This window comes from Bubalus kerabau, chromosome 12, assembly GCF_029407905.1.
Source record: "Bubalus kerabau isolate K-KA32 ecotype Philippines breed swamp buffalo chromosome 12, PCC_UOA_SB_1v2, whole genome shotgun sequence".
NCBI lineage: Eukaryota > Metazoa > Chordata > Mammalia > Artiodactyla > Bovidae > Bubalus > Bubalus kerabau.
The window spans coordinates 69,421,779-69,446,647 of record NC_073635.1 but is presented as its reverse complement, the minus strand read 5'-3'; the positions used below and the strand labels follow the sequence as shown (position 1 = coordinate 69,446,647).

General features: G+C 43.3%; 1 protein-coding gene across 1 annotated transcript in view; it reads left to right on the top strand.

Annotated features, from left to right (window-relative positions):
• The first annotated feature begins 4,630 nt into the window (after positions 1-4,630).
• The window catches only part of DCT (dopachrome tautomerase), a 39,968-nt gene continuing 19,729 nt past the window's right edge, over positions 4,631-24,869 (top strand). Inside the window, exons 1-6 of the mRNA XM_055541869.1 lie at positions 4,631-4,925; positions 13,504-13,803; positions 15,802-15,902; positions 16,031-16,197; positions 18,739-18,918; positions 20,510-20,645. Coding sequence (XP_055397844.1) covers positions 4,631-4,925; positions 13,504-13,803; positions 15,802-15,902; positions 16,031-16,197; positions 18,739-18,918; positions 20,510-20,645 — 1,179 coding nt within the window. The remainder of the gene's footprint in view (positions 4,926-13,503; positions 13,804-15,801; positions 15,903-16,030; positions 16,198-18,738; positions 18,919-20,509; positions 20,646-24,869) is intronic.

Sequence of the window (24,869 nt, the reverse complement as noted above, 5' to 3'; positions counted from 1 at the left end):
TGCTGTACTTATGCAGAAATATATGTGAGCATGTATATATCTCTTTGCTTCCTTTTTCAAAGAATTTGAGATACATAAATACATAAATTCACAAAAGGATAAACTAAGAATTCCCATATATAGGAACATGTGCTTAGATGCTCAGTCATGCCTGATTCTTTGTGACCCTATGGACAGTAACCAGCCAGGCTCCTCTGTCCATGGATTCTCCAGGCAAGAATACTGGAGCGGGTTCCTGTTTCCTCCTCCAGGGAATCTTCCTGAACCAGGGACTGAACCTGTTTCTACTACGTTGGCAGGCAAATTCTTTACCGCTAGCGCCACCTGGGAAGCCCATCTAGGAACATATGTAAGGCAAATATCAAACAAAACAATGTGTGAATCAGTTGCTGGACATGGGGCTGTGAATTTGGTTCCAAATGTCATAAACGGCCAAGGCCAAGAAAGAAATGCTATCCCAAGATTCATAAGATCTAGATGCTACGGGGGAGCACAGCTTTAATGGATATTGAACTCTGAAAGAAATCTCTCCCCTGATTCCTCATAAAAATGACATTGTGATATATATTAGATGATATAAAAATGTCTAACAAGTTTCACATGATATTTCTCCATGACATGCCTTAATGGAGGCTGATGGCTTGATACTAAAAGATAATTCTGTTAGTGTAAGGGGAGGAGGGACCCCAAATTATTACTTTAGCCAGCCTCCTATATCAAGATGGGGATTTCTTAACTCTATTCTGACCTGCTTAGGGCTTCTAGGGTAGCAGTGTTAAAGCACAGAGAGAAGGCGGCCACACACTGTGGCAGAGATTGGAATGATGTGGGCTCAAAGAGAGGAAGCTGAGAAATGGCTGCAGCCACTGGAAGCTAGAAGAGGCGAGAAGGTTCTCCCCTAGAACCCTCAGAGGGGGCCCGGGGCCCGGCCCTACAGATGACACACCGAGCTTGGACTTCTGGCCTTCAGAATACTGAGAGAATACAAACCGCCCAGTTAGCAGAAATTTGTTAAGGCAGCCTGAGGAAAGTGTTAAGTCTCTTTAGCCACGTCACACTCTTTGAGACCTTATGGACTGTAGCCCACTGGACTCCTCTGTCCATGGGATTCTTCAAGCAAGAGTACTGCAGTGGGTTGCCATGCCCTCCTCCAGGGGATCTTCCCAACCCAGGGACTGAACCCTCGTCTCTTGTGTCTCTGCCTTGGCCAGGTGGGTTCTTTACCACTAGCTGTACCTGGGAAGCCTAAGGAAATGAATACATGTGGATTATTTCAGTTGACTTGATGCCAACATTTCCTCTGGATCCATGCTTTATCCTGACCCAGTGATTCTCACCTCAGACTGCCCATTAGAATGGCTTAGAGAGCTTAGAAAAAAGGCTGAAATCTGGGTCACATCCACAGAGATTCCACTTCAAAAGGCTTGGGCTGTAGGCTGGCAACGGTGTATAGTCAGAGTTAAGTGTTGCCATTTACTTAGTCACAGCAATTTAATGTCATGAGGGTGACACAGAAGTACATGGGGCTGGAACAGCGGTATAAAGAAATTTTTAACTTAGGAATTTGCTTTGGAGCATAACATTCTATACCTTTATGCTGAAATAGAAAGCATTCTTAGACACTGCCTGAAGCATTTATGCATAAGCTATCTGCACTTACCTTCTGACACCAAGAGAATCCTGTTTCCATCATGAGAAAATATGGATGCTCTGACAGGTGAACCACTGTTGCTCATCTGGATGTTTCCCAGAAGGACTGGGGAGGCATTGCCCTCTAGATTGAAGCTGGACAATGCTTAACTTTAACATAAATCAAAAGATGTCATGTGTGGGCCCTCACTCCAAATTGTCCACTGCCTCTTGACAATTAGATATTTACAACTTTGAATTCCTGGTGGCATGGTTTGTTGTTGTTGTTCAGTCACTAAGTCGTGTCCAACTCTTTGTGACCTCATGAACTGTAGCATGCCAGGCTCCTCTGTCCTCCACTGTTTCTTGGAGTTTGCTCAAATTCATGTCCATTGAGTTGGTGGTGCTCTCTAACCATCTAATCCTCTACTTTCCCCTTCTCCTTTTGACTTCAATATTTCCCAACATCAGGGTCTTTTCCAATGTGTTGGCCCTTCGCATCAGGAGGCCAAAGTATCGGAGCTTCAGCTTTAGCATCAGGCCTTCCAATGAATTGGGAAAGGAATATATCAAAGTTCCAAATTGGGAAAGGAGTATGTCAAGGCTGTATGTTGTCACCCTGCTTACTTAACTTATATGCAGAGTATATCATGCAAAATGCCTGGCTGGATGAAGCACAAGCTGAAATCAAAATTGCTGGGAGAAATATCAATAACCTCGGACAGGCAGATGACACCACCCTTATGGTAGAAAGTGAAGAACAACTAAAGAGCCTATTGATGAAAGTGAAAGAGGTAAGAGAAAAAGCTGGCTTAAAACTCAACATTCAGAAAATGAAGATCATGGCATCTGGTCCCATCACTTCATGGCAAATATATGGGGAAACAGTGGAAACAGTGACAGACTTTATTTTTGGTGGCTCCAAAATCACTGCAGATGGTGACTGCAGCCATGAAATTAAAAGACACTTGCTCCTTGGAAGAAAAGCTGAGACAAACCTAGACAGGGTATTAAAAAGCAGAGACATCACTTTGCTGACAAAGGTCCATCTAGTCACAGCTATGGCTTTTCCAGTAGTCATGTATGGATGTGAGAGTTGGACCATAAAGAAAGCTGAGCACCAAAGAACTGATGCTTTTGAACTGTGGTGTTGGAGAAGACTCTTGAGAGTCACTTGGACTGCAAGGATATCAAACCAGTCAATCCTAAAGAAAATCAACATTGAATATTCATTGGAAGGAATGATGCTGAAGCTGAAGCTCCTATACTTTGGCCACTTGATATGAAGAACTGACTCATGGGAAGAGACCCTGATGCTGTGAAAAGTTGAGGGCAGGAGGAGAAGGGGATAACAGAGGACGAGATGGTTAGATGGCATCACCGACTCAATGGACATGAGTTTGAGCAGGCTCTGGGAGTTGGTAATGGATAAGGAAGCCTGGTGTGCTGCAGTCCATGGGGTTGCAAAGAGTCATACATGACTGAGAGACTGAACTGAACTTCCAGTGAATATTCAGGGTGGATTTCCTTTAGGATTGACTGGTTTTGTATCTATTTGCAGTCCAAGGGACTCTCAGAAGTCTTCTCCAGTATCTTAATTGGAAAACATCAATTCTTTGGCACTCAACCTTCCTTATATATAGTCTATCTCACATCCTCTGAACACTACTGATGGAAAAACCATAGCTTTGATTATATGGACCTTTGTTGGCAAAGTAATGTCTCTGCTTTTTAGTACGCTGTCTAGGTTTGTCATAGCTTTCTTTCCAAGAAGCATGCGTGACATGGTACTTTATGTATTTAAGAAGAAAAACCTGCTGCAGAGATGTGCTGAATAGAATGGGTGCTAAGTCATTTCAGTTGTGTCCAACTCTTTGTGACCCCATGGACTGTAGCCCACGAGTCTCTTCTGTCCACGGGGTTCTCTAGGCAAGAATACTGAAGTGGGTTGCCAATTCCTTCTCCAGGGGATCTTCCCAACCCAGGAATAGAGCCCACTTAAGTCTCCTGCATTACTGGGTGGTTCTTTACCACCAGCACCACCTTGGAAGCCCTGAATAGAATAGGACTTATTATTTGGAGAGAAGAGGATCCCTCATTGTGAATTGTGAAACAAAGCAATTCCTTGTATGTCAGCCCTCAATAAGTGTTTCTTTATTTGTGAAGTTGTGTGACAGCCTGTAGTGGTCTTTGGAAGCACGTCAGGGAGCAGTCAGGAGTGAACGGCTGTTAGCAGTGGGGTTGATCTCTGAAGGGCTTTTGACAACAAGCTCACTGCATCTATTGACTCCTTAGGAAGTCTGAGGTCACAAGCTTGGCCAGAACACATGAGCCCAGATAATGAAGATGGTTTTGCCCTCTTGAAACAAAGCCAGAAATTTTATCTACTTCATTGTGCACTCTGGGTCATGTGCTAACGATGGGGATTTGTCTAATACTAATCCCACTAATGACGGCTTCTCCCAGCCCTTACACAAACCCCACCAGGCCCCGTGATTTGGCAAGCCAGACAGAATAAAGGCAGCACGGCATTTGGCTTTTGAACTGAGTTCAAGGCAATTAAAGTCATGGACTAAGGAGGGAAGGAGGGGGTTCAGAAATACCAGTATAATAAGTAGTATGACTGGAGCGCTCCGTCAATTAACTCAATTAGACAAAGCCTGTTTTAACCGGGGAAGGCGGTGAGAAGCGCTCCCCTCATTAATCTGGCTGTTAGAGGAGCTTCTGATGCAATGAAATTTGTTTTAGCGGTTTGCATCACATAAAGTCGTCTGTGTGTGTGCATGTACACACGAGCACACATGTGGGTTCTGTAATTTTTGTGGGTCTTTTTTTCGAGAGGAATAGAAGGCAGATCCAAAATATACCCCCTAAAACGTAAATTTCCCCCAAATCAAAAAGCGGGTGAATGCTCAAGAGTCCAAGAGTGGAAGGAAGAACAGGAGAAAGCTGGAGAGAAGCAAGGAGTGGAAGGCGAGAGAGTTCTCCCGGTTCTAAAGCCATGAGCCCCCTTGGGTGGGGGCTTCTGCTCGGCTGTCTGGGCTGTGCGCTCCCGTCGGGGGCCCGGGCGCAGTTCCCCAGGGTCTGCATGACGGTGGGCAGCCTGCAGGCCAAGGAATGCTGCCCGCCGCTGGGCGCCGACCCCGCCAACATCTGCGGCTCCCGGGAGGGTCGGGGCCAGTGCGCGGAGGTGCAGACTGACACCAGGCCCTGGAGCGGTCCCTACGTCCTGCGCAACCAGGACGACCGAGAGCGATGGCCCCGGAAGTTCTTCGACCGGACCTGCAGGTGCACAGGTGAGCAGGCAGGCGGATGTGCGCATGCGCCCAGCTGGGTGGGGCTGAGGGAGGAACCCCTTCCAAGGCAGAGATGCTCGGCCTAGGCTTTGAAAGGCAAACCAAGTTGGTCCATTGGCATTGAGTAAGGCTGATGTCTGGGTATATTCTGCACACCCTTTAGTAGATCTAGTTATGAGAACTAAATAAATATTCTGTGGGCCACGCTGGTTCTATGAACACGTGCCAGCACACCATGGGCTTGTCTGTTGGCGAGGGAAGCTAAAGAGCCCCAGAGTCAGCTTTGAAACTCAGAGCAAGTCCTTTCAAGATGGATTCAGTGCCCTCTCCTTCTGAGATGGGTTTGCACTTGTTGCAGAGGGAGGGTGGGTGATTCTTGGCATCGGTAAGACAGACGTCGGGGGGGTAGGTGTTCTGAAGTTCGAGTCTCAGCATTTCTGACGATCTGAACAGGTCTTAAGCAGGATATATCTTGCTCGTGAAGGTTATGACTGGCTTGTAACTTTGCCATCCTTGGGGAGACAGACGGACAGAGCTGAAGAAGGGAGGGTGGTTTTTAGATAACAATGGTTTTTTTCACTCCTGTCTGGGTGTGATGTGAGCATTTCAGAATTTATGCAGTATCCCTCTTTCAGACCTTGGTCTCTCTTATTACCTGTTTTTTTGAAATCTCTGTGCACTTCTTACTTCTCCTGCTCTTCTGAGCCTTCTCAAATCCTCTTTAGTGGGGCTCCCCTCCAGTGTTCAGCAAACATGCACAGCAGTGATAAACACTCAAAGGCTGGCAGGGTGTGTGAAACACACACACAAAAACATAAGCAGCAACTTTAGCAAAGCCCTTGGAAACTGTTCCACAGTGTCCAGCTGCCTAAGAGGTTTTCCTTTTTAATTATGTTTTTATTGATATTTTACGATGCTAAAACATAGGAGAATATAGATAATTGAGCTATGTAAGGACGTAAAAAGGTAAACTAAGAGAATGTACAAAAGGCTGTGATGTTGATGTAAGAATGAGATCAGATTTCTAACTGAAAATTCTGAAGCTATTTTATATAGAATGGATAAGCAAGGCCCTTTGTATAGCACAGGGAACTATATTCAATATTGTATAATAAACCATAATGGAAAAGGAAAAATTCTGGCTTTATAATCATTATATTGTAGTCATATTGTTAATTCTGTAATTCAAAGGATTTGTTAGCTTTGTCTTGGGGTATTAATTGTGACAATGTTTGTAATAGCATGTTGAATGTATACTATTCATTTTTTTCTAATCTAATTGACCACTTGCTTCTGTAGACATTATCTCATAGATTCTCATGGTTTTTCAATCTAATGAGATGCAGCAGGTTTCATATTACTTGTGGGATTGGAAACCACACTACACAGTGACTTCTTTGTTGGTGACTCAAAAATTCTTCTAGAAAGCTTATTTCCAGGTCAGTCAATGATAGAGTGCTACAAATTAGAAGCTTTGGGAATCTCCGTTTCATGGAATCCAGGCAGCAGAAGACATTAGGAACTCAGGTATAATTGTTAACTCTCCTTATTGCTACCCATACCTGGGCTTCCCAGGTGGTGCAGTGGTGAAGAATCCACCTGCCAATGCAGGAGGCCCAGGTTTAATTCCTGGGTCAGGAAGATCCCCTGGGGAAGGAAATGGCAACCCACTCCAGTATTCTTGCCTGAGAAAACCATAGACAGAGGAGCCTGGTAGGCTACAGTCCATGGGGTCCCAAAGGGTCGGTCAGAACTGAGCAACTGAGCACATGCACCCACTTCACTATCTATTCTATCTTTATGATCTGACAAGGAAGTTTTTTTTTTTTTTTTAATTAAGTAAGATGGAAGCAATCAGGGATGGCAGAGTAGAAGAGATAATTGCAGTCTCCCTGTCCTGAGGGAGTACTTACAAATATTCCCTCTAGAACTGGCAGTAACTTAGGGTCACAGTGACCTACTTTCAAAATGTTCTCAGGAGGATATGTGTGCTCAAGCGCTCATTTGTGTCCAACACTTTGCTACCCCATGGACTGTAGGAGCCACCAGGCTCCTCTGTCCATGGAATTTTCCAGGCAAGAATACTAGAGTGGGTTGCCATTTCCTACTTCAGGGGATCTTCTTGACTCAGGGATTGAACCCGTGTCTCCTGTGTCTCCTGCATTGACAGGCAGATTCTTTACCACTGCGCAACCTGAGCTTCTTAGGTAAACATACCTAAGAAGGCAGTGGGCCAGAAACAGGGCCTGACTTGTAAGTCCAGAAGGACATCGCATATCTGTAGACCAATCAAAGGAAGCAGGGTGTATGGTCTCCATCTCCAGCCATTGTCAAGACCAGGACTGTCTCTTAGAACCCCTTGTCTCCCTCCTCCAGGATTTGATCTGTCTAGATGTCTGCCATCTATGGGGTCGCACAGAGTCGGACATGACTGAAGCGACTTAGCAGCCGCGGCAGCAGCAGCAGCAGACTCATTCAGGACCATAGCTCTTTCCATCCCAGCTTTGGATTGACTCCACTTATGTTGGCTTGATGGTCTTTTTCTTTGAGCCTCAGGAAACCAGACTAAGTCCTTAGTGATTGGGCTGGACAGGTATTTCGTATATCCAATAATCACTGTGATGTGTCATATGCCCCAAAGCAAGACACATATTTTTCAGTTTATTCTCCCTAAAGAGTGAATTGCTTGCTTTCTCAGGCTAATTTCTTCATGATTTAGGAGGCAGTCTTCAGAAGTTAAAACCTGATCTTCAGTGCCCAAAGTACCACCCCCCCTACCGCTGTAACCTCAAAATTCTTTGGCAAGTAGATTCTTCTAGTGTCATCTCAAATTTATTAATGAAATGTAGATTAGCAACAAGACTGTTGGTGACCTTAGAATTTTGTTAATTCCGTGGAAAGATAAACACACCATTCATCTTTAATGGACATTGAGATTGTTTCTTCATCTTGGTCATTGGGAATAACGCTGAAATGAACATGGGAATCTCAATATCTTTGTGAGAACCTGATTTATGTTCTTTTGGATAAATACTTAGAAATTGGATTGCTGGATTGTATGGTAGTTTTATTTTTAATTTTTTGAAGAACCTTCATACTATTTTCCACAGCAGCTGCATCATTTTGCATTTCCATCAATTTCTTTGCATCCTAGTCAGATGGTATGTATTTGCAATTTAATGCTATTCAGCCCTAGAAAAGAAGGAAATTCAGCAGTATGCAACAACATGAATGAACCTTGAGGACATTGTGCTAAGAAGATAAGTCAGCCACAGAAAGACAAATACTGGATAATTCTATGTACGTGAGGCATCTGAAATAGTCAAATTCATATAATCAAAGAACAGAATGGTAGTTACCAGGAGCTGGGAGGGAGGGGAAATAAAGATTTAGTAATCAGAGGCCATAAAGTTTCAGTTAATCAAGACAAATAAGATCTAGAGTTCTGTACAACGCTGTACCTAGAGTCAACAGTAATGTTTTAAACAATTAAACGTGAGTTAAGAGGGTAGATCTCATGTAAAGTATTCTTAGCTAAAAAAAATAAAAATTAAAAAAAAAACCCACCCAAAGTCTCCACGATCTTGAAGTTGGTAAAGGATTTTAGCTCAATAAAAATAAATAAATGCAAGCTCTGATGGGGAAAAAACCCCTAAATTATGTACTCAAATTCTCTAGAGAGAACTTTTGTATTCTCTGTGGGGATAATTTCAAACTGAAAAATTATTGAACTTAATTTTCAAGAAGAGCTTAATTTCAGGAGATCTTGGCATCAGCGATTCACCTTCCAAATCTCACCTGCCAATTGGCATTCCTGAGAAAAGACCAGTTGCAGCTGTGTCTTTGGACTTTTGAAAAGCTATGAACAATTGTCTGAGAACTTCTTGTCGTACAACTAAGTGCCTCCATCTTCCGATCTCTAAAATGGGGATAATGATGAAACCACATTTCTAAAATCCTTTTGAGCTCTGTAGATGAAAGGCCTCATGTGAGTGTAAAGTATTGTTATTAATATAATAGAATCTCTAATTAAAAGGAATAGGCTATTTAGAGCTCCTTGTAAATTCACTAATCGGTGGTCTTTAAACTTATTTAGTCTAATAGCCTTTGGAGGTTGAGCTGATGTGGTTCATGTGGGAACGTGCACTGGTTCGTTGTTCTCATTCTCTTTCCATTTTTATCCTGGTCCTAAGTAGGTATAAGACTTTGTCTTTTTAAATTTCATTTTTGCTCAAGGACATACTAAATAACAGATAGACTGATATCTAGGGACCTTTTACTTTTTCTCTCTCCATTCCCCAATGAGATAATGCAATCCTTCCTAAAGGGTCTCCTTTTTTTTTTTTTTTTTTTTTTTTTAAACTGTTGCTATTGGTGGATTAGTGGAGAAACTCAACTCATTAAATTAATGTAAGGGACTGCTAGGAAATCTAAGTTAAAGAAATAAACATTTTGTGTGGTAAGGTTTTATGTTACCGCATTTTTCAGTTGTCTTCAATATTTTAACAAATTCTTTAGACCAGGTTTAGAAGCACAAATATGAAAGGCAGCTGACTGCAGAGCTGTGGGGCGTGTTTTCTCTGAGACATGCTGGGAAAGGGATTTTTAAAAAGTCAAATACATTTCTAGGTAATAGGTGAGCTCAAATCCACACAACACTTTCTTATTAGCATTTCTGCACTGCTTTTCGGGGGCAACTTTGGCTTTGTGAGAAGAGATGGCTTTGTTCAACACAGTTGTGAACCATCTCTGATCTTCTGAGTCAGAATGAGTCATTTCATCTTCTGTCATCCATGGAGCTCAGTTAATTCTTGTTTTCACTTTTCCCATAGTGAGGCTGGTGTTGATATTTCATCGCACTCATGTTCCTCATACCACTAGATGAAGGCACCGAGCCTGATTTATATTTATATCCTCTAGCACTTAATGCCTTTTATTCAGTTATTAATGACTCCTTCATCAACCACCTAACCAATGTTTATTTAGCACCAATTATGTTAGGTCCTTCAGATACTAAGGGGAAAACCCCAACGCAATTTTTGATATGTCCAAATGTGCTAGTTGAATAAGACAGGTATGAAAACAAATACTTAAAGACTATGAGATTTGATCAGTGGTAACTTGTAAAACCAGTAATGGTAACGCTTCATATAGAACATACTATGTACCAGTACTGCTCTATGTTACATGACTGCTTCCTGTAAGAACCCTTTATTCCAATAGGACAGGTTTTGAGAGGTCAAGTCCATAGTAATTAAGTGTGGCAGTTATATGGATGTACATAAATATGTGGGTGTGCAGAGAAGGGCATGTTTAATTTTGACCTTTCTTTAGGTAATAAGTGCTAAAAACTTATTTGTTGAGTCAATGAATGAGGGAGATGGTTATTGGTAATTTTGTTTCTAGCAACCAAAAAGAATATTAGTAGAGAAAATGTAGAGATCTTAAAACTCATGGCCTAGGTCATGAATTACTCAGTTTTAATAATGAGACACCAAAATTCAAAGACAAATTTCATTCCAAATCTAAAAGTGTATTGAATTTATTATTTCAAAATTTGTGCATGCTATTTCTTAGCATTTAGAAGGAAGCAGGAGAAGGCAATGGCACCCCACTCCAGTACTCTTGCCTGGAAAATCCCATGGATGGAGGAGCCTGGAGGGCTGCAGTCCATGGGGTCGCTGAGGGTCGGACACGACTGAGCGACTTCACTTTCACTTTTTACTTTCATGCATTGGAGAAGGAAATGGCAACCCACTCCAGTGTTCTTGCCTGGAGAATCCCAGGGATGGGGGAGCCTGGTGAGCTGCTGTCTATGGGGTCGCACAGAGTCAGACACAACTGAAGTGACTTAGCAGCAGCAGCAGCAGCAGCAAGGGTAGGTAAGGGGCTTCCCAGGTGGCGCCAGTGTTAAAGGACCTGCCTGCCAATGCAGGAGACATAAGAACTGTGGGTTCTATACCTGGGTTGGGAAGATCCCCTGGAGGAGGGCATGGCAACCCACTCCAGTATTCTTGCCTGAAGAATCCCATGGACAGAGGAGCCTGGTGGGCTACAGTCCATAGGGTCGCAAAGAGTTGAACACAACTGAAGCGACTTAGCACGCGCGCACACACGGGTAGGTAAAATATTTTGTATATTACAAACAGCATAGGACTGCCCCCTCTCAAATTCTTCCTACTTACGATATTTTTAAGGACATTTCTTTTAATCATCAAAAAATAGCAGACTGTATTTTCTTTATACAGGACACATGCTCATTTTGTTTTCATGCTGTTGGAAAATTTTCTTTTCCTTTAGAGATCCAAATAACCCTCTTTTTTATATTTTTATTTATTTATTTGGCTGTGTTGGGTCTTAGTTGTGACTCTTCACTGTGTCATATGGGATCTTTCTTTGTGGTAGCATGGACTCTCTAGTTACGCTACACAGGCTTAGTTGCTCCTCAGCATGTGGGATCCTAGTTCCCCAAATAGGGATTGGACCTGTGTCCCCTGCATAGCAAGGAGGGTTCTGGGCCACCAGGGAAGTCCCTAACCCTTTCTTTAGGGTCATAGTATGTTTTACTTACATCTATTTTGGTACTTGCTGATTATCAAAATTACTTGCAGGGCCTGCTTTTCCTTCTGATTCACAAGGACAGGGAGAGGAAGGAAGGAAAAAATTGAGAATTATTGAATCCTTCTGCTACATGCTTTTTATATCCCTTTTTTAACTTAAAAATTTTAAATTTCAACTTTATTGTTGTATAAATGGCAAATAAAATTGTAAGATATTTAAAGCATCCATTGTGATGATTTGGCTTTTTGCTCCTTTCATTCATTAAGTGAAGGTTCATTCATACAAGGCCCAGCACAGACCTAGGCAGCAGGATAATTGCCTTCTAGGTGCCTGTAGCTGAGCCAGTAGATGTCTACAATTGCCACAATTAATTCAATGAAAAAAGAAATAGGAGGTGTCCTGGGAACACAGCTTGGGGGTCATCTGACCCTAATGTGTGGGATCAGGAATGGCCTTGTAGAGAGCCCATGGTGCAGCTTAAAGGAGGAATAGGCAAACCAGGTGAAGAGGAAGGTAGGAAGACTGTGAGGGAAAAGTGTTCAAAACAGAAGGAAGAGCAAGTGAAAAGATCTGGGAGGAAGAGGAGGAGAAGACAGGGAGCTGATATATTAAATGTTTCCTACAACCCCTAGGAGATAAGTTATTGCCCTTTTTTGTTTCAACACACAAATAATATTTAAGTGTCTACTCTCTAACTTATCACTACCTAAGGAATGAGGTGCTGGTCATACCAAATGCAATGAAAGTGAAAGTCAAAGTGTAGTCACTTAGTCATGTCTGACTCTTTGTGGCCTCATGGACTGTAGCCCACCACGCTCCTCTGTCCACGGGGGATTCTCCATGCAAGAATACTGGAGTGGGTAGCCATTCCCTTCTCCAGGGGATCTTCCCGACCCAGGGATTGAACTGTGGTCTCCGGCATTGCAGGCAGATTCTTTCCTGTCTGAGCCACCACGGAAGCCCAAAGACAAATAAAATAATCAAGGCTAAACGGGGAAAAGTCAACCTAAAATAATTTCAATTTTAGACGCTAAACAGAAAAAGGCCTGGAGCTTGGTATGACTACTCCTCGGTCCCTGAGATGATAAAATGGAAGAGCAGTTTGTACAGAGATGGGCAACCCTGCAGTGATTTGCACTTTCTGACACTAGGGCCACTAATTCACCTTTATGACCTGCCAGCCTCCATTGATTTTGTCTTAACTCTGTCTCCTTTGTAACATAAACCAGCTTTTTGAACGTTGGATTTCACCTAAATTCCTGGAAATCAGTTTATTTATTTTTGCTCCCCCTTTAGCTTGGTGTATATTCTCTTCCTTCTGTAGATCAATAACCTTCTGCATGTGCTTCAGGGCAGAGGGACCCAGCAGTGATGACATTTGAGGCTGCAGCTCCGCCCCAGGAAGGGACACCTGACATGATCCACGAGTGGAACGGATGGCAGCACTTGTCTTAGTCTCCCAGGGCTTCCATAACAAAGGACCACAGACTGGACGGCTCACACAGAAACTCATTCTCTCACAGTTCTGGAGGCCTGACATCCCAGATCAAGGTGTCAGCAGGGTGTGCGTCTTGAGGTCTCTCTTGTTGGCTTGTTGTGTCCTGACACCCCTCTCTGTGTCCAAATTTCCTTTTCTTATGAGGACACCAGTCATGTTGGATCAACCACAACCCCCTCCCTGCCCCACCACAGTGCCTTCATTCTAACTTACTTTTTAAAAAAACCCTATCTCCAAAAATAGCCACCAAAATGCTAGGAGTTAGGACTTCAGCATATGAATTTGGTGGGGATTCAGTTCAGTTCGTAACACCATGGAATTCATTTCATGTCCTGTTTCTTTGCTGGGAATATTTCTAGAAACTCTCTGGTGTTCAGTCCCCTTGGAGAGACAAACATTTCAAGCAGAGTGCAAGGAAAGGCAACTGACCTTCTCTTCCATTCTACTCCAGAAATTCCTTCCAAGCTACATAAGCTGACTTCTTCTTCCATCTTTCCCTTAATTTCTCAAACGCACTAGGAAACTTCGCCGGCTATAACTGTGGAGACTGCAGGTTTGGCTGGACCGGCCCCACATGCGATCAGAAGAAACCATTGGTTGTCCGGCGAGATGTCCATTCCTTGACCCCTCAAGAGAGGGAGCAATTCTTGGACGCCTTAGACCTCGCAAAGTACACTCCGCACCCCGACTACGTGATCACCACGCAACACTGGCTGGGCCTCCTGGGGCCCAATGGGACCCAACCACAGATCGCCAACTGCAGCATTTATGATTTCTTTGTGTGGCTCCATTATTATTCCGTCAGAGATACATTATTAGGTGAGCTTTTCCCCCTTTACCTTAAGGTATCCTAGGGGCGTCCTAGGTGGTTCGGTGGTAAAGAATCTGCCTGCCAGTGCAGGAGCCTCAGGAGACTCAGGCGTTCTGAAATCATGCTCTGTTTGCAATTATCCTCACTTTTGAGGCTCCTCGTTGGGGTTAGGGTGAGTGAAGACAGCTCACTTTGAATAGTAAGATTCTCATTTGGAATCTGTCCTTGTGTTTGGGCTTCCCTGGTGGCTCAGCAGTAAAGAATCCGCCTGCAATGCAGGGGTCCATCCCTGGGTTGGGAAGATCCCCTGGGGAAAGGATAGCAACCCACTCTACAGAAGGAAAAGAATCCCATGGACAGAGGAGCCTGGCGGCTTACAGTCCATAGCGTCACAAAGAGTCAGATGCGACTGAGCACAGCACAGCCCTTGTGTTTACTGCTCCTTCCCCCTCCTCATTTTGTTTTGAGAACTTTAAACTTTGTTCTGCATTAAAACATTTACAAAGGGCTGCCTAGCCAACAGCAGCGACAGCAGTTTTCCCCCCTCAGTGTGGGTCTTTTTAAAACTTGCCTCACAGGTAAGCATCTGTCTTTCTGTATCGATAAATACGGAGGCTCTTCTGGCTATAAACCTTTATAGTTTTCTTGTCATCACTCTGAAGAATTTCTGCTTTATGAGAGGGTAGTCTCTCAAGAGGAAAAGAAAACTATAGTTTCTGGTCGCATCTAGGAATTAAATTTATATTCATGTCTGTTCATCTCTCTGAAGTTATTATGGGGACTTTGAAAAAGAACTAAAGTTAGCTCAAGTTTCTACATAACCATCAAAAGCTGTTATGAGACGGAGAAGAAGGATTGGAAAGGCAGTAAGGAGGTCATTAAATCGCCCAGAGCTTTTCACTAAAATTGGCAGTTCCAGAGGCCAGCCAAATTGGTTTGAATGTATTTTTCCTCTCTTCTGGTCTCGGCAACCATGCTTGTCAGCTAATAGTTGTAACTGATTGATGGCTGAGGCAAAACCCGTGAAAGTCCCTTTTGGTTCCAAATGCTGAATTCAGACTAAGTGTAGTTGAAGTTGCTTTGTTATTCATTAATCCCTCCCTATAAATGCAGGCATTTGTAAGGAATAGGTTAGAAAAAGTCTTTAAAAATATATTTCATTTAGATCTTAATGATCTGTTCTTTGGGATACTGTTATTTTATCTTCCTCAAGCACTGCTTCTAAATTAAATTTATAACAGGAGCTCTTAAGATGACCTGAGTTTCTCCAAATCTCTGCTGACCATCAGACTTTTGAAAGATGAAGGAGAATTTATCCTGAAAGTGCTATTTGCCTCTGAGATTGTTTTGTTGTGGTTGTTGTTTTCAGAGGAATAAATGACAAAAACAGCTGTTTTCCCTTATGGTTGAAGAGGAAAGGTGGATGGGGAGATAAATTAGGAATTTGGAATTAACAGACACACACTGCTGTATATAAAATATTAATAGATAAACAATAAGATCCTATTGTATAGCCCAGGGAACTATATTCAATATCTTATAATAAACCACAATGAGAAATAAGAAAAAAATATATATGTGCTTCCCAGGCGGTGCAGTGGTAAAGAATCTGCCAGTGTAAGAGACGTAGGTGCATTCCCTGAATCAGGAAGATCCCCTGGAGAAGGTGATTCTTGCTTCTGCTTGCCTGGAGAATCTCATGAACAGAGGAGCCTGGAGGGCTGCAGTCCATGGGGTCCCAAAGAGTTGATGATTGAATGTGTGCATGCGTGTGCACATGTGCACACACACACACACACACATGCGCGTTCAGCAAACTGAATCACTTTGCTTTCCCTGAAACATAAATCAACTATTGCTTTAATAAAAATTTATTAATTAAAAAAAATCCAGTTGTTTTCCGACTAAAACATCATGGACTTACTGGCTCTCCAGCACATCCCAGGTAAGGTTCACGTTAAAAAATTATATTCTGTGACCTCCAACATGTTTCCCAATTGTTTTAGGACCAGGGCGCCCATACAAGGCTATAGATTTCTCACACCAAGGACCTGCCTTTGTTACCTGGCACCGGTACCACTTGTTATGGCTGGAAAGGGATCTCCAGGTTGGTCAAAAGTTTCTTTTAATTTTGCTTTGTATTTGGGCAAGACCCGTCTAAGTCTTTGCTTCCTTCATTTTCTTGTTGTTTCTGATGACATGAATTGAATGTCTGGTCATGCCCTTTGCTTTTAGCGCCTTACTGGCAACGAGTCCTTCGCTTTGCCCTACTGGAACTTTGCCACCGGCAGGAACGAGTGTGATGTGTGCACAGACCAGCTGCTCGGGGCAGCAAGGCAAGACGATCCGACTCTGATTAGTCAGAACTCCCGATTCTCCAGCTGGGAGATTGTCTGTGATAGGTAATAACACGGTACCTGCTGTGGAAATCCAAGAGACCATATCTCCTCATGTCTGAGAGATGGACAGTCACTTCACAATTCTGTTTCTAATGCGTGTTGAATTCTGTTTGCATGTTTCTGAAAGTTATTTTCCTGCAGAAAGTAGGATTTTTTAAAATCCTGAGTCCTTTAGTAAAAAAAAAAAAAATAGAGGTATGGAAATCACACTTATAACACTGAGTATGCTTGGCCATCACTTTGAGATCCACTGTTTTAAAATGAGAAGTAGTTCCTGTATTCAGCCATGTCTTAAGCTCCGATCATATTCTAAGCAGTTTAATAGTGCTGGGAATACATGGATGGATAAAATACAGCCTTCCTTTGGAATATCGTTTTATACTTACAAAGGTAGATGGCTGGTAAACAAATTACAGTAAAACGTGAGAAGTTACTTTAATAGGTGTGTCTGCAAAGCCAAGAAGAACATCAGGGAAAGTCTTTAAGAGGTGGAGATGATTATCCTGAGACTTCAAGGAGGCACAAGCTTTTCAACCGCAAGTTGGGGGAGGGTGGTGTGTTCTCGGTGGGGGGAACACTATGTATGAAGCTAGAAAAGCCTCTAGAAGCTGTCTGGTATGGCTGGACCACAGGGTTCTGGGGAATTGAGGAGAACAGAAAATGGGGTAGGGAGACAGATCTCTAAAATACTAAAATTGGGTCATGTGCAGCTGGTGTAGGAACTTTTTTCTACCATAAGTTATACCAACAAATGTTAAAAAAATACAGTACTCAAATACACACAAGTAGCCAGTAGCTCATGAAGAATTCTGTCCTCAGTGATTCCTTGAATGTCTCTGAGCACACATCTCAGGAACAGATTCCCCAAGCAGCTCTTCTGTCTCTCTGTATTTGTTTGTTTCCTCCACAACCCTCATGTGTTGAACCCTGCTGTGCTCACGCCATTGTCCTGTGTCTTTGGACTGCTCCATGGCACAGAGCATTGTGTCCACACCCCAGGCTGGGCATGCATGTGTTTTCGGGGGTCCAGCTCACAGGGACCCCATCTTCTCCAACCTGAGCTTTTCCTACAGCCTTCCAGACAGTGCCCATGGGGATGTAGTAAGTACTGTGTATGTGACTCTGAGTCATTCCAGAAGGCTCCATTTCTCATAGTGTCCTGGGCTATTAGTCGGTGGTATGTGAAAAGAGACTTTTCTGATCAGATAAATTTAGAGAATTCTGAACTTAAAAAGTCTTTAGAAGTTTTAGAATGTCTCAGAGCCTTTAAGTAACCAAATTCTTATTTTTCAAGAGGGGCTTAAACTTAGCTGACCCTGACACCCTTAATTTCACAGGCCGTCTCACTGGAATGCTCTGGGAAAGGCAGCTTTTAGAGGCTGTTTCTGCCTAGTTTTTAGGCACCAGCCTATTTCATCTTCCTGTGTGTGCTGATTCTATTCTCACACACTCAGTAAGATCCCTTCATCCATTAAAATCCACACAGAAACGTCTTTAAAAATTAATCTCTACTGAATGAAATACTGCTCTGATGGTGGAATTCCAGGCCACAGCAGGCACGTGAGATATAATATTATGGGCAGGGGTCCCCAGCTTCTGGGATCTAATGCCTGATGGTCTGAGGTGGAGTTGATGTAATAATAATAGGAATAAAGTGCACAAAAATATAATGTGCTTGAATCATTCTGAAACCATCCCCCCACCCCCACCCCCGACCCCAGTCTGTGGAAACATTGTCTTCCCCGAAATCCGTCCCTGGTGCCAGAAAGGTTGGGGCCCACCTTCTCAGCCTCCATGTTTGCCAAGTAACCATCCCGACCTTAGAACATTTTCTAACACGGCATTTCTCCTAATTCCTCTCCTCCATATAGTATCATCTGTTTTGACTCTGACCACCTCCATTTGTCTTCAGTTTGCCTGGAATGCTTTCCTAGCTTCATTTCTGCCAAACTGGCTTAGTCAAAGTCTCTCAGTCTTGTCTGACTCTTTGCGACCCCAAGGACTATACAGACCATGGAATTCTCCAGGCCAGAATACTGGAGTGGGTAGCCTTTCCTTTCTCCAGGGAATCTTTCCAACCCAGGGACCGAACCCAGGTCTCCCACATTGCAGGCAGATTCTTTACCAGCTGAGCCACCAGGGAAGCGCATGTGTGCTGGATGCTTGAATTTATCAGATCAAACTGGCTTAGCTCAGCGTTAATACAGTCTACCCTGGTCTCTCTTCAGTTACTCCAGATTCAAATGCACGTATGATAGGAGTCACCATCTTGCCTAGTAAGCCGTCTTACTGTCTTTCCAATGGAATAGTAATTTTCCTCGTTATTTATGTGTTGATTCATATTTCATGCATCTATGTTTTCAAAATTCCTTCATCCATAATTGCTTTTGGAAGCAGTTCTTTTACCACATATGTTTGACCCTTGTAAGGTAACTATAGTAAAGTTTTACCCCAACTATGACCTTGATTGGTTTGTTGGGCTCAAAGTTATGATACTATCCATGAACTAACAGGTAATATTTCTAACCTCCTTACACATTTTAGCTTGAATGACTACAACCGCCGAGTCACCTTGTGTAATGGAACCTATGAAGGTTTGTTGAAAAGAAATCAAGTGGGAAGAAACAGTGAGAAATTGCCAACTTTAAAAGACATACAAAATTGCCTGTCTCTCAAGAAGTTTGACAGTCCTCCTTTCTTCCAGAACTCTACCCTCAGCTTCAGGTTGGTGCTCTGATGTCTATATTTTACTGTCCTTTTTAGATTTCCATGCTTGTAGTTGTAATGAATGGGAAAGAAAGCTAGATGTTGGGAGACATCAAAGCTCAGTAATAGGGAAGCACTTTGTAAGAGGGTAGCAAGGCATAGTGTTACCTATCATTAATTGTTATTTAGTGGCTTAGTTGTGTCTGACTCTTTTTGACCCCATGAACTGCAGCATGCCAGGCTCCCCTGTCCCTCACTATCATTAAGAGCTTAGTTTTTATATCTTCTAGCTCAGCTATTCAAAACCACCTTTTTGCATTTCTAATTTCTATACACATATAAGTACAGTCTTCAGAACCACAGTACCTCACCAATTACATAGAGTATTTTAAAAATATTTTCTTGTGTTCTTTCTTATTCTTTTCTGCGTTTATGAAATATCAGCCATAGACCTTAATGTTTGGTTCTGAGATCTTAGAGGAGTAAAGAATCTGCCTGCCAATCCACGAGACAAGAGATTCAGGTTTGGTACCTGAGTTGGGGAGATCCCCTGGAGAAGGAAATGGCAATCCACTCCAGTATTCTTGCCTGGGGAGTCCCCACGGACAGAGGAGCCTGGTAGATGATAGTCCGTGGGGTCACAAAGAGTTGGACACGACTGAATGAATGAGCACATGCATACAGACCAAATGCTACTCAGATTTCAGCACAGCAACGACATTAGGATACTTGAAATTTAAAGGCCAACTAATAATTTTCTCCCTCTAAAAAGATTGTAAGAATTATGAGAAATAATTTTGTAAGAATAAATAATTATGTAAAAATTGTGAGAAATGGCTATGGGCTTCCCTTATAGCTCAGTTGGTAAAGAATCTGCCTTCACGGCAGGAGACCAGGTTTGATTCCTGGGCTGGGAAGATACCCTGGAAACGGAAATGGCAACCCACTCCAGTATTCTTGCCTGGAGAATCCCATGGACAGAGGAGCCTGGCAGGTTACAGCCTATGGGGTCGCAAGAATCAGACACGATTTAGTGACTAAACCACTATGTGTGGCTGTAAGTAAGATTTTTAAAAAATTTTGTTTATGGTTTATTTGGTTGCACTGGGTCTTAGTTTCAGCATGTGGGATCTAGCTCCATGATCAGGAATTGAACCCAGGCCCCCCTGCATTGGGAGCATGAAGTCTTAGCCATTGGACCATCAGGAAAGTCCCTATAAATAAGATTTTAACAAGCATCTTTGAAGATCCAGAAAGGAATGCAGATAGATTCATGGTTTTCATGACTAAACCTTACAGTAACTGTTCAACTCTGAGCCCCTTGTGTTGCTCAATTGTGTCCAACTCTTTGTCACTCCATGGACTGTAGCCTGCCAGGCTCCTCTGTTCATGGAATTTCCCAGGCAAGTAATACTGGAGTGGGTTGCAATTTCCTTCTCCGGGGGATCTTCCTGACCCAGAAATCAAACCCATGTCTCAATGTCTCCTGCATTGGTCCCATTTCCCTACACAATCTGAAATTAAAAGACTATTACCTAGGCTGGAAACAAAAAGAGAGCTTTCTTTGTCAGTTTATGACTCTAGTTGCTGAAATACTGATTTCTCTTAGGAATGCCCTGGAAGGGTTTGGCAAAGCAGATGGGACCCTGGACTCTCAAGTGATGAGTTTTCATAATCTGGTTCATTCCTTCCTGAATGGGACAAGCGCTTTGCCACATTCTGCTGCCAATGATCCTGTTTTTGTGGTATGTTCAAAGACTCAGATCGGATGAAAAATGTTCTAGATAATGGATTGGATTTATTTGCTTTTCAACAAGATTAAGGTTTGGTGTGTGTTTTATTTTCTGTGTGAACAATAGGATGTATGCATATGTCAATTAATTTTAGTCTATACCATACGGGTGGTTAGAAAGTGTTTGAAGTCCCCTCAGCTGTGCTTTAGAGATGGTTGGTTAGCTTTGGGATGACCCTGGATGGGAGTATGGGCGGCTGCGACCGGCACACTAAGCTCAGGCGGCCGAGAGGAGCTACCCCACATCCGAGGTCAGGGGCAGAAGCTGGGAGGACCCCATGCCCGAAGGGCGGTGGCCAAGAGGAGTTACCCCACGTCTGAGGTCAGGGGCAGAGGCCGAGAGTGCTAGACTGCGATGGCGCAGGAACGGCTGAGAGGAGCTACCCTGTGTCTGAGGTCAGGGGCTGCAGCAGGGAGGAACTACCCCATGCCCGGGGCGGCAGGCAGGAGGAGCTACCCCACACCCCCACACCAGAGGCCAGGGGCGGTGGCCGGGAGGACCAACCCCATGTCCAAGGAGCCATGGCTGCACGGGTGCAGGAGGGCCTAGAGGAGCTATCCCACGTTGAAGGTCAGGAAGGGAGGCAGTGAGGAGATACCCCTCGTCCAAGGTAAAGATCAGTGGCTGCCCTTTGCTGGAGCAGCCATGAAGAGATACCCCACGCCCAAGGTAAGAGAAACCCAAGTAAGACGGTAGGTGTTGCAAGAGGGCATCAGAGGGCAGACACACTGAAACCATACTCACAGAAAACTAGTCAATCTAATCACACTAGGACCACAGCCTTGTCTAACTCAATGAAACTAAGCCATGCCTGTGGGCAACCCATGATGGGTGGGTCATGGTGGAGAGATCTGACAGAATGTGGTCCACTGGAGAAGGGAATGGCAAACCACTTCAGTATTCTTGCCTTGAGAACCCTATGAATAGTATGAAAAGGCAAAATGATAGGATACTGAAAGAGGAACTCCCCAGGTCAGTAGGTGCCCAATATGCTACTGGAGATCAGTGGAGAAATAACTCCAGAAGGAATGAAGGGGCGGAGCCAAAGCAAAAAGAATACCCAGCTGTGGATGTGACTGGTGATAGAAGCAAGGTCTGATGCTCTAAAGAGCAATATTGCATAGGAACCTGGAATGTCAGGTCCATGAATCAAGGCAAATTGGAAGAGGTCAAACAAGAGATGGCAAGAGTGAATGTCGACATTCTAGGAATCAGCGAACTCAAATGGACTGGAATGGGTGAATTTAACTCAGATGTCCATTATATCTACTACTGCGGGCAGGAATCCCTCAGAAGAAATGGAGTAGCCATCATGGTCAACAAAAGAGTCGGAAATGTAGCACTTGGATGCAATCTCAAAAACGACAGAATGATCTCTGTTCATTTCCAAGGCAAACCATTCAATATCACAGTAATCCAAGCCTATGCCCCAACCAGTAAGGCTGAAGAAGCTGAAGTTGAATGGTTCTATGAAGACCTACAAGACCTTTTAGAACTAACACCCAAAAAAGATGTCCTTTTCATTATAGGGGACTGGAATGCAAAAGTAGGAAGTTAAGAAACACCTGGAGTAATAGGCAAATTTGGCCTTGGAATACGGAATGAAGCAGGGCAAAGACTTAATAGAGTTTTGCCAAGGAAATGCACTGGTCATAACAAACACCCTCTTCCAACAACACAAGAGAAGACGCTACACATGAACATCACCAGATGGTCAACACCAAAATCAGATTGATTATATTCTTTGCAGCCAAAGATGGAGAAGCTCTATACAGTCAGCAAAAACAAGACCAGGAGCTGACTGTGGCTCAGATCATGAACTCCTTATTGCCAAATTCAGACTTAAATTGAAGAAAGTAGGGAAAACCACTAGACCATTCAGGTATGACCTAAATCAAATTACTTATGATCATACAGTGGGAGTGAGAAATAGATTTAAGGGCCTAGATCTGATAGATAGAGTGCCTGATGAACTATGGAATGAGGTTCGTGACATTGTATAGGAGACAGGGATCAAGACCATCCCCATGGAAAAGAAATGCAAAAAAGCAAAATGGCTGTGTGGGGAGGCCTTACAAATAGCTGTGAAAAGAAGAGAAGCAAAAAGCAAAGGAGAAATGGAAAGATATAAGCATCTGAATGCAGAGTTCCAAAGAATAGCAAAGAGATAAGAAAGCCTTCCTCAGCAATCAATGCAAAGAAATAGAGGAAAACAACAGAATGAGAAAGACTAGAGATCTCTTCAAGAAAATTAGAGATACCAAGGGAACATTTCATGCAAAGATGGGCTCGATAAAGGACAGAAATGGTATGGACCTAACAGAAGCAGAAGATATTAAGAATAGATGGCAAGAATACATAGAACTGAACAAAAAAGGTCTTCATGACCCAGATAATCACGATGGTGTGATCACTGACCTAGAGCCAGACATCCTGGAATGTGAAGTCAAGTGGGCCTTAGAAAGCATCACTATAAACAAAGCTAGTGGAGGTGATGGAATTCCAGGTGAGCTATTTCCAATCCTGAAAGATGATGCTGTGAAAGTGCTGCACTCAATATGCCAGCAAATTTGGAAAACTCAGCAGTGGCCACAGGACTTGAAGAGGTCAGTTTTCATTCCAATCCCAAAGAAAGGCAATGCCAAAGAATGCTCAAACTACCGCACAATTGCACTCATCTCACATGCTAGTTAAGTAATGCTCAAAATTCTCCAAGCCAGGCTTCAGCAAGATGTGAACCGTGAACTTCCTGATGTTCAAGCTGGTTTTAGAAAAGGCAGAGGAACCAGAGATCAAATTGCCAACATTCGCTGGATCATAGAAAAAGCAAGAGAGTTCCAGAAAAACATCTATTTCTGCTTTATTGAGTATGCCAAAGCCTTTGACTGTGTGGATCACAATAAACTGTGAAAAATTCTGAAAGAGATGGGAATACCAGACCACCTGATCTGCCTCTTGAGAAATCTGTACGCAAGCCAGGAAGCAACAGTTAGAACTGGACATGGAACAACAGACTGGTTCCAAATAGGAAAAGGAGTACATCAAGGCTGTATATTGTCACCCTGTTTATTTAACTTCTATGCAGAGTACATCATGAGAAACGCTGAACTGGAAGAAACACAAGCTGGAATCAAGATTGCCGGGAGAAATATCAATAACCTCAGATATTCAGATGACACCACCCTTATGGCAGAAAGTGAAGAGGAACTCAAAAGCCTCTTGTTGAAAGTGAAAGTGGAGAGTGAAAAAGTTGGCTTAAAATTCAACATTCAGAAAACGAAGATCATGGCATCTGGTCCCATCACTTCATGGGAAATAGATGGGGAAACAGTGGAAACAGTGGTTGACTTTATTTTGGGGGGCTCCAAAATCACTGCAGATGGTGACTGCAGCCATGAAATTAAAAGACGCTTATTCCTTGGAAGGAAAGTTATGACCAACCTAGATAGCACATTCAAAAGCAGAAACATTACTTTGCCAACAAAGGTTCGTCTAGTCAAGGCTATGGATTTTCCTGTGGTCATGTATGGATGTGAGAGTTGGACTGTGAAGAAGGCTGAGCGCCGAAGAATTGATGCTTTTGAACTGTGGTGTTGGAGAAGACTCTTGAGAGTCCCTTGGACTGCAAGGAGATCCAACCAGTCCATTCTGAAGGAGATCAGCCCTGGGATTTCTTTGGAAGGAATGATGCTAAAGCTGAAACTCCAGTACTTTGGCCACCTCATGTGAGGAGTTGACTCATTGGAAAAGACTCTGATGCTGGGAGGGATTGGGGGCAGGAGGAGAAGGGGATGACAGAGGATGAGATGGCTGAATGGCATTACTGACTCGATGGACGTGAGTCTGGGTGAACTCCGGGAGTTGGTGATGGACACGGAGGCCTGGCGTGCTGTTTCATGGGGTCGCAAAGAGTCAGATACGACTGAGCGACTGAACTGAACTGAACTGTATGGGAGTTTACAGTTCAGAGGTGGATTCATAAATTAACATAATAAGATTATTCGTGCATGTGTGCTAAGCCGCTTTAGTTGTGTCCAACTCTTTGCAACCCAGTGGACTATAGCCTGCTGGTTTCCTCTGTCCATGGGATTCTCCAGGCAAGATTACTGGAGTGGTTTGCCAGGCCCTCCTCCAGGGGATTTTCCCAATCCAGAGATCAAACCCACATCTCTTACA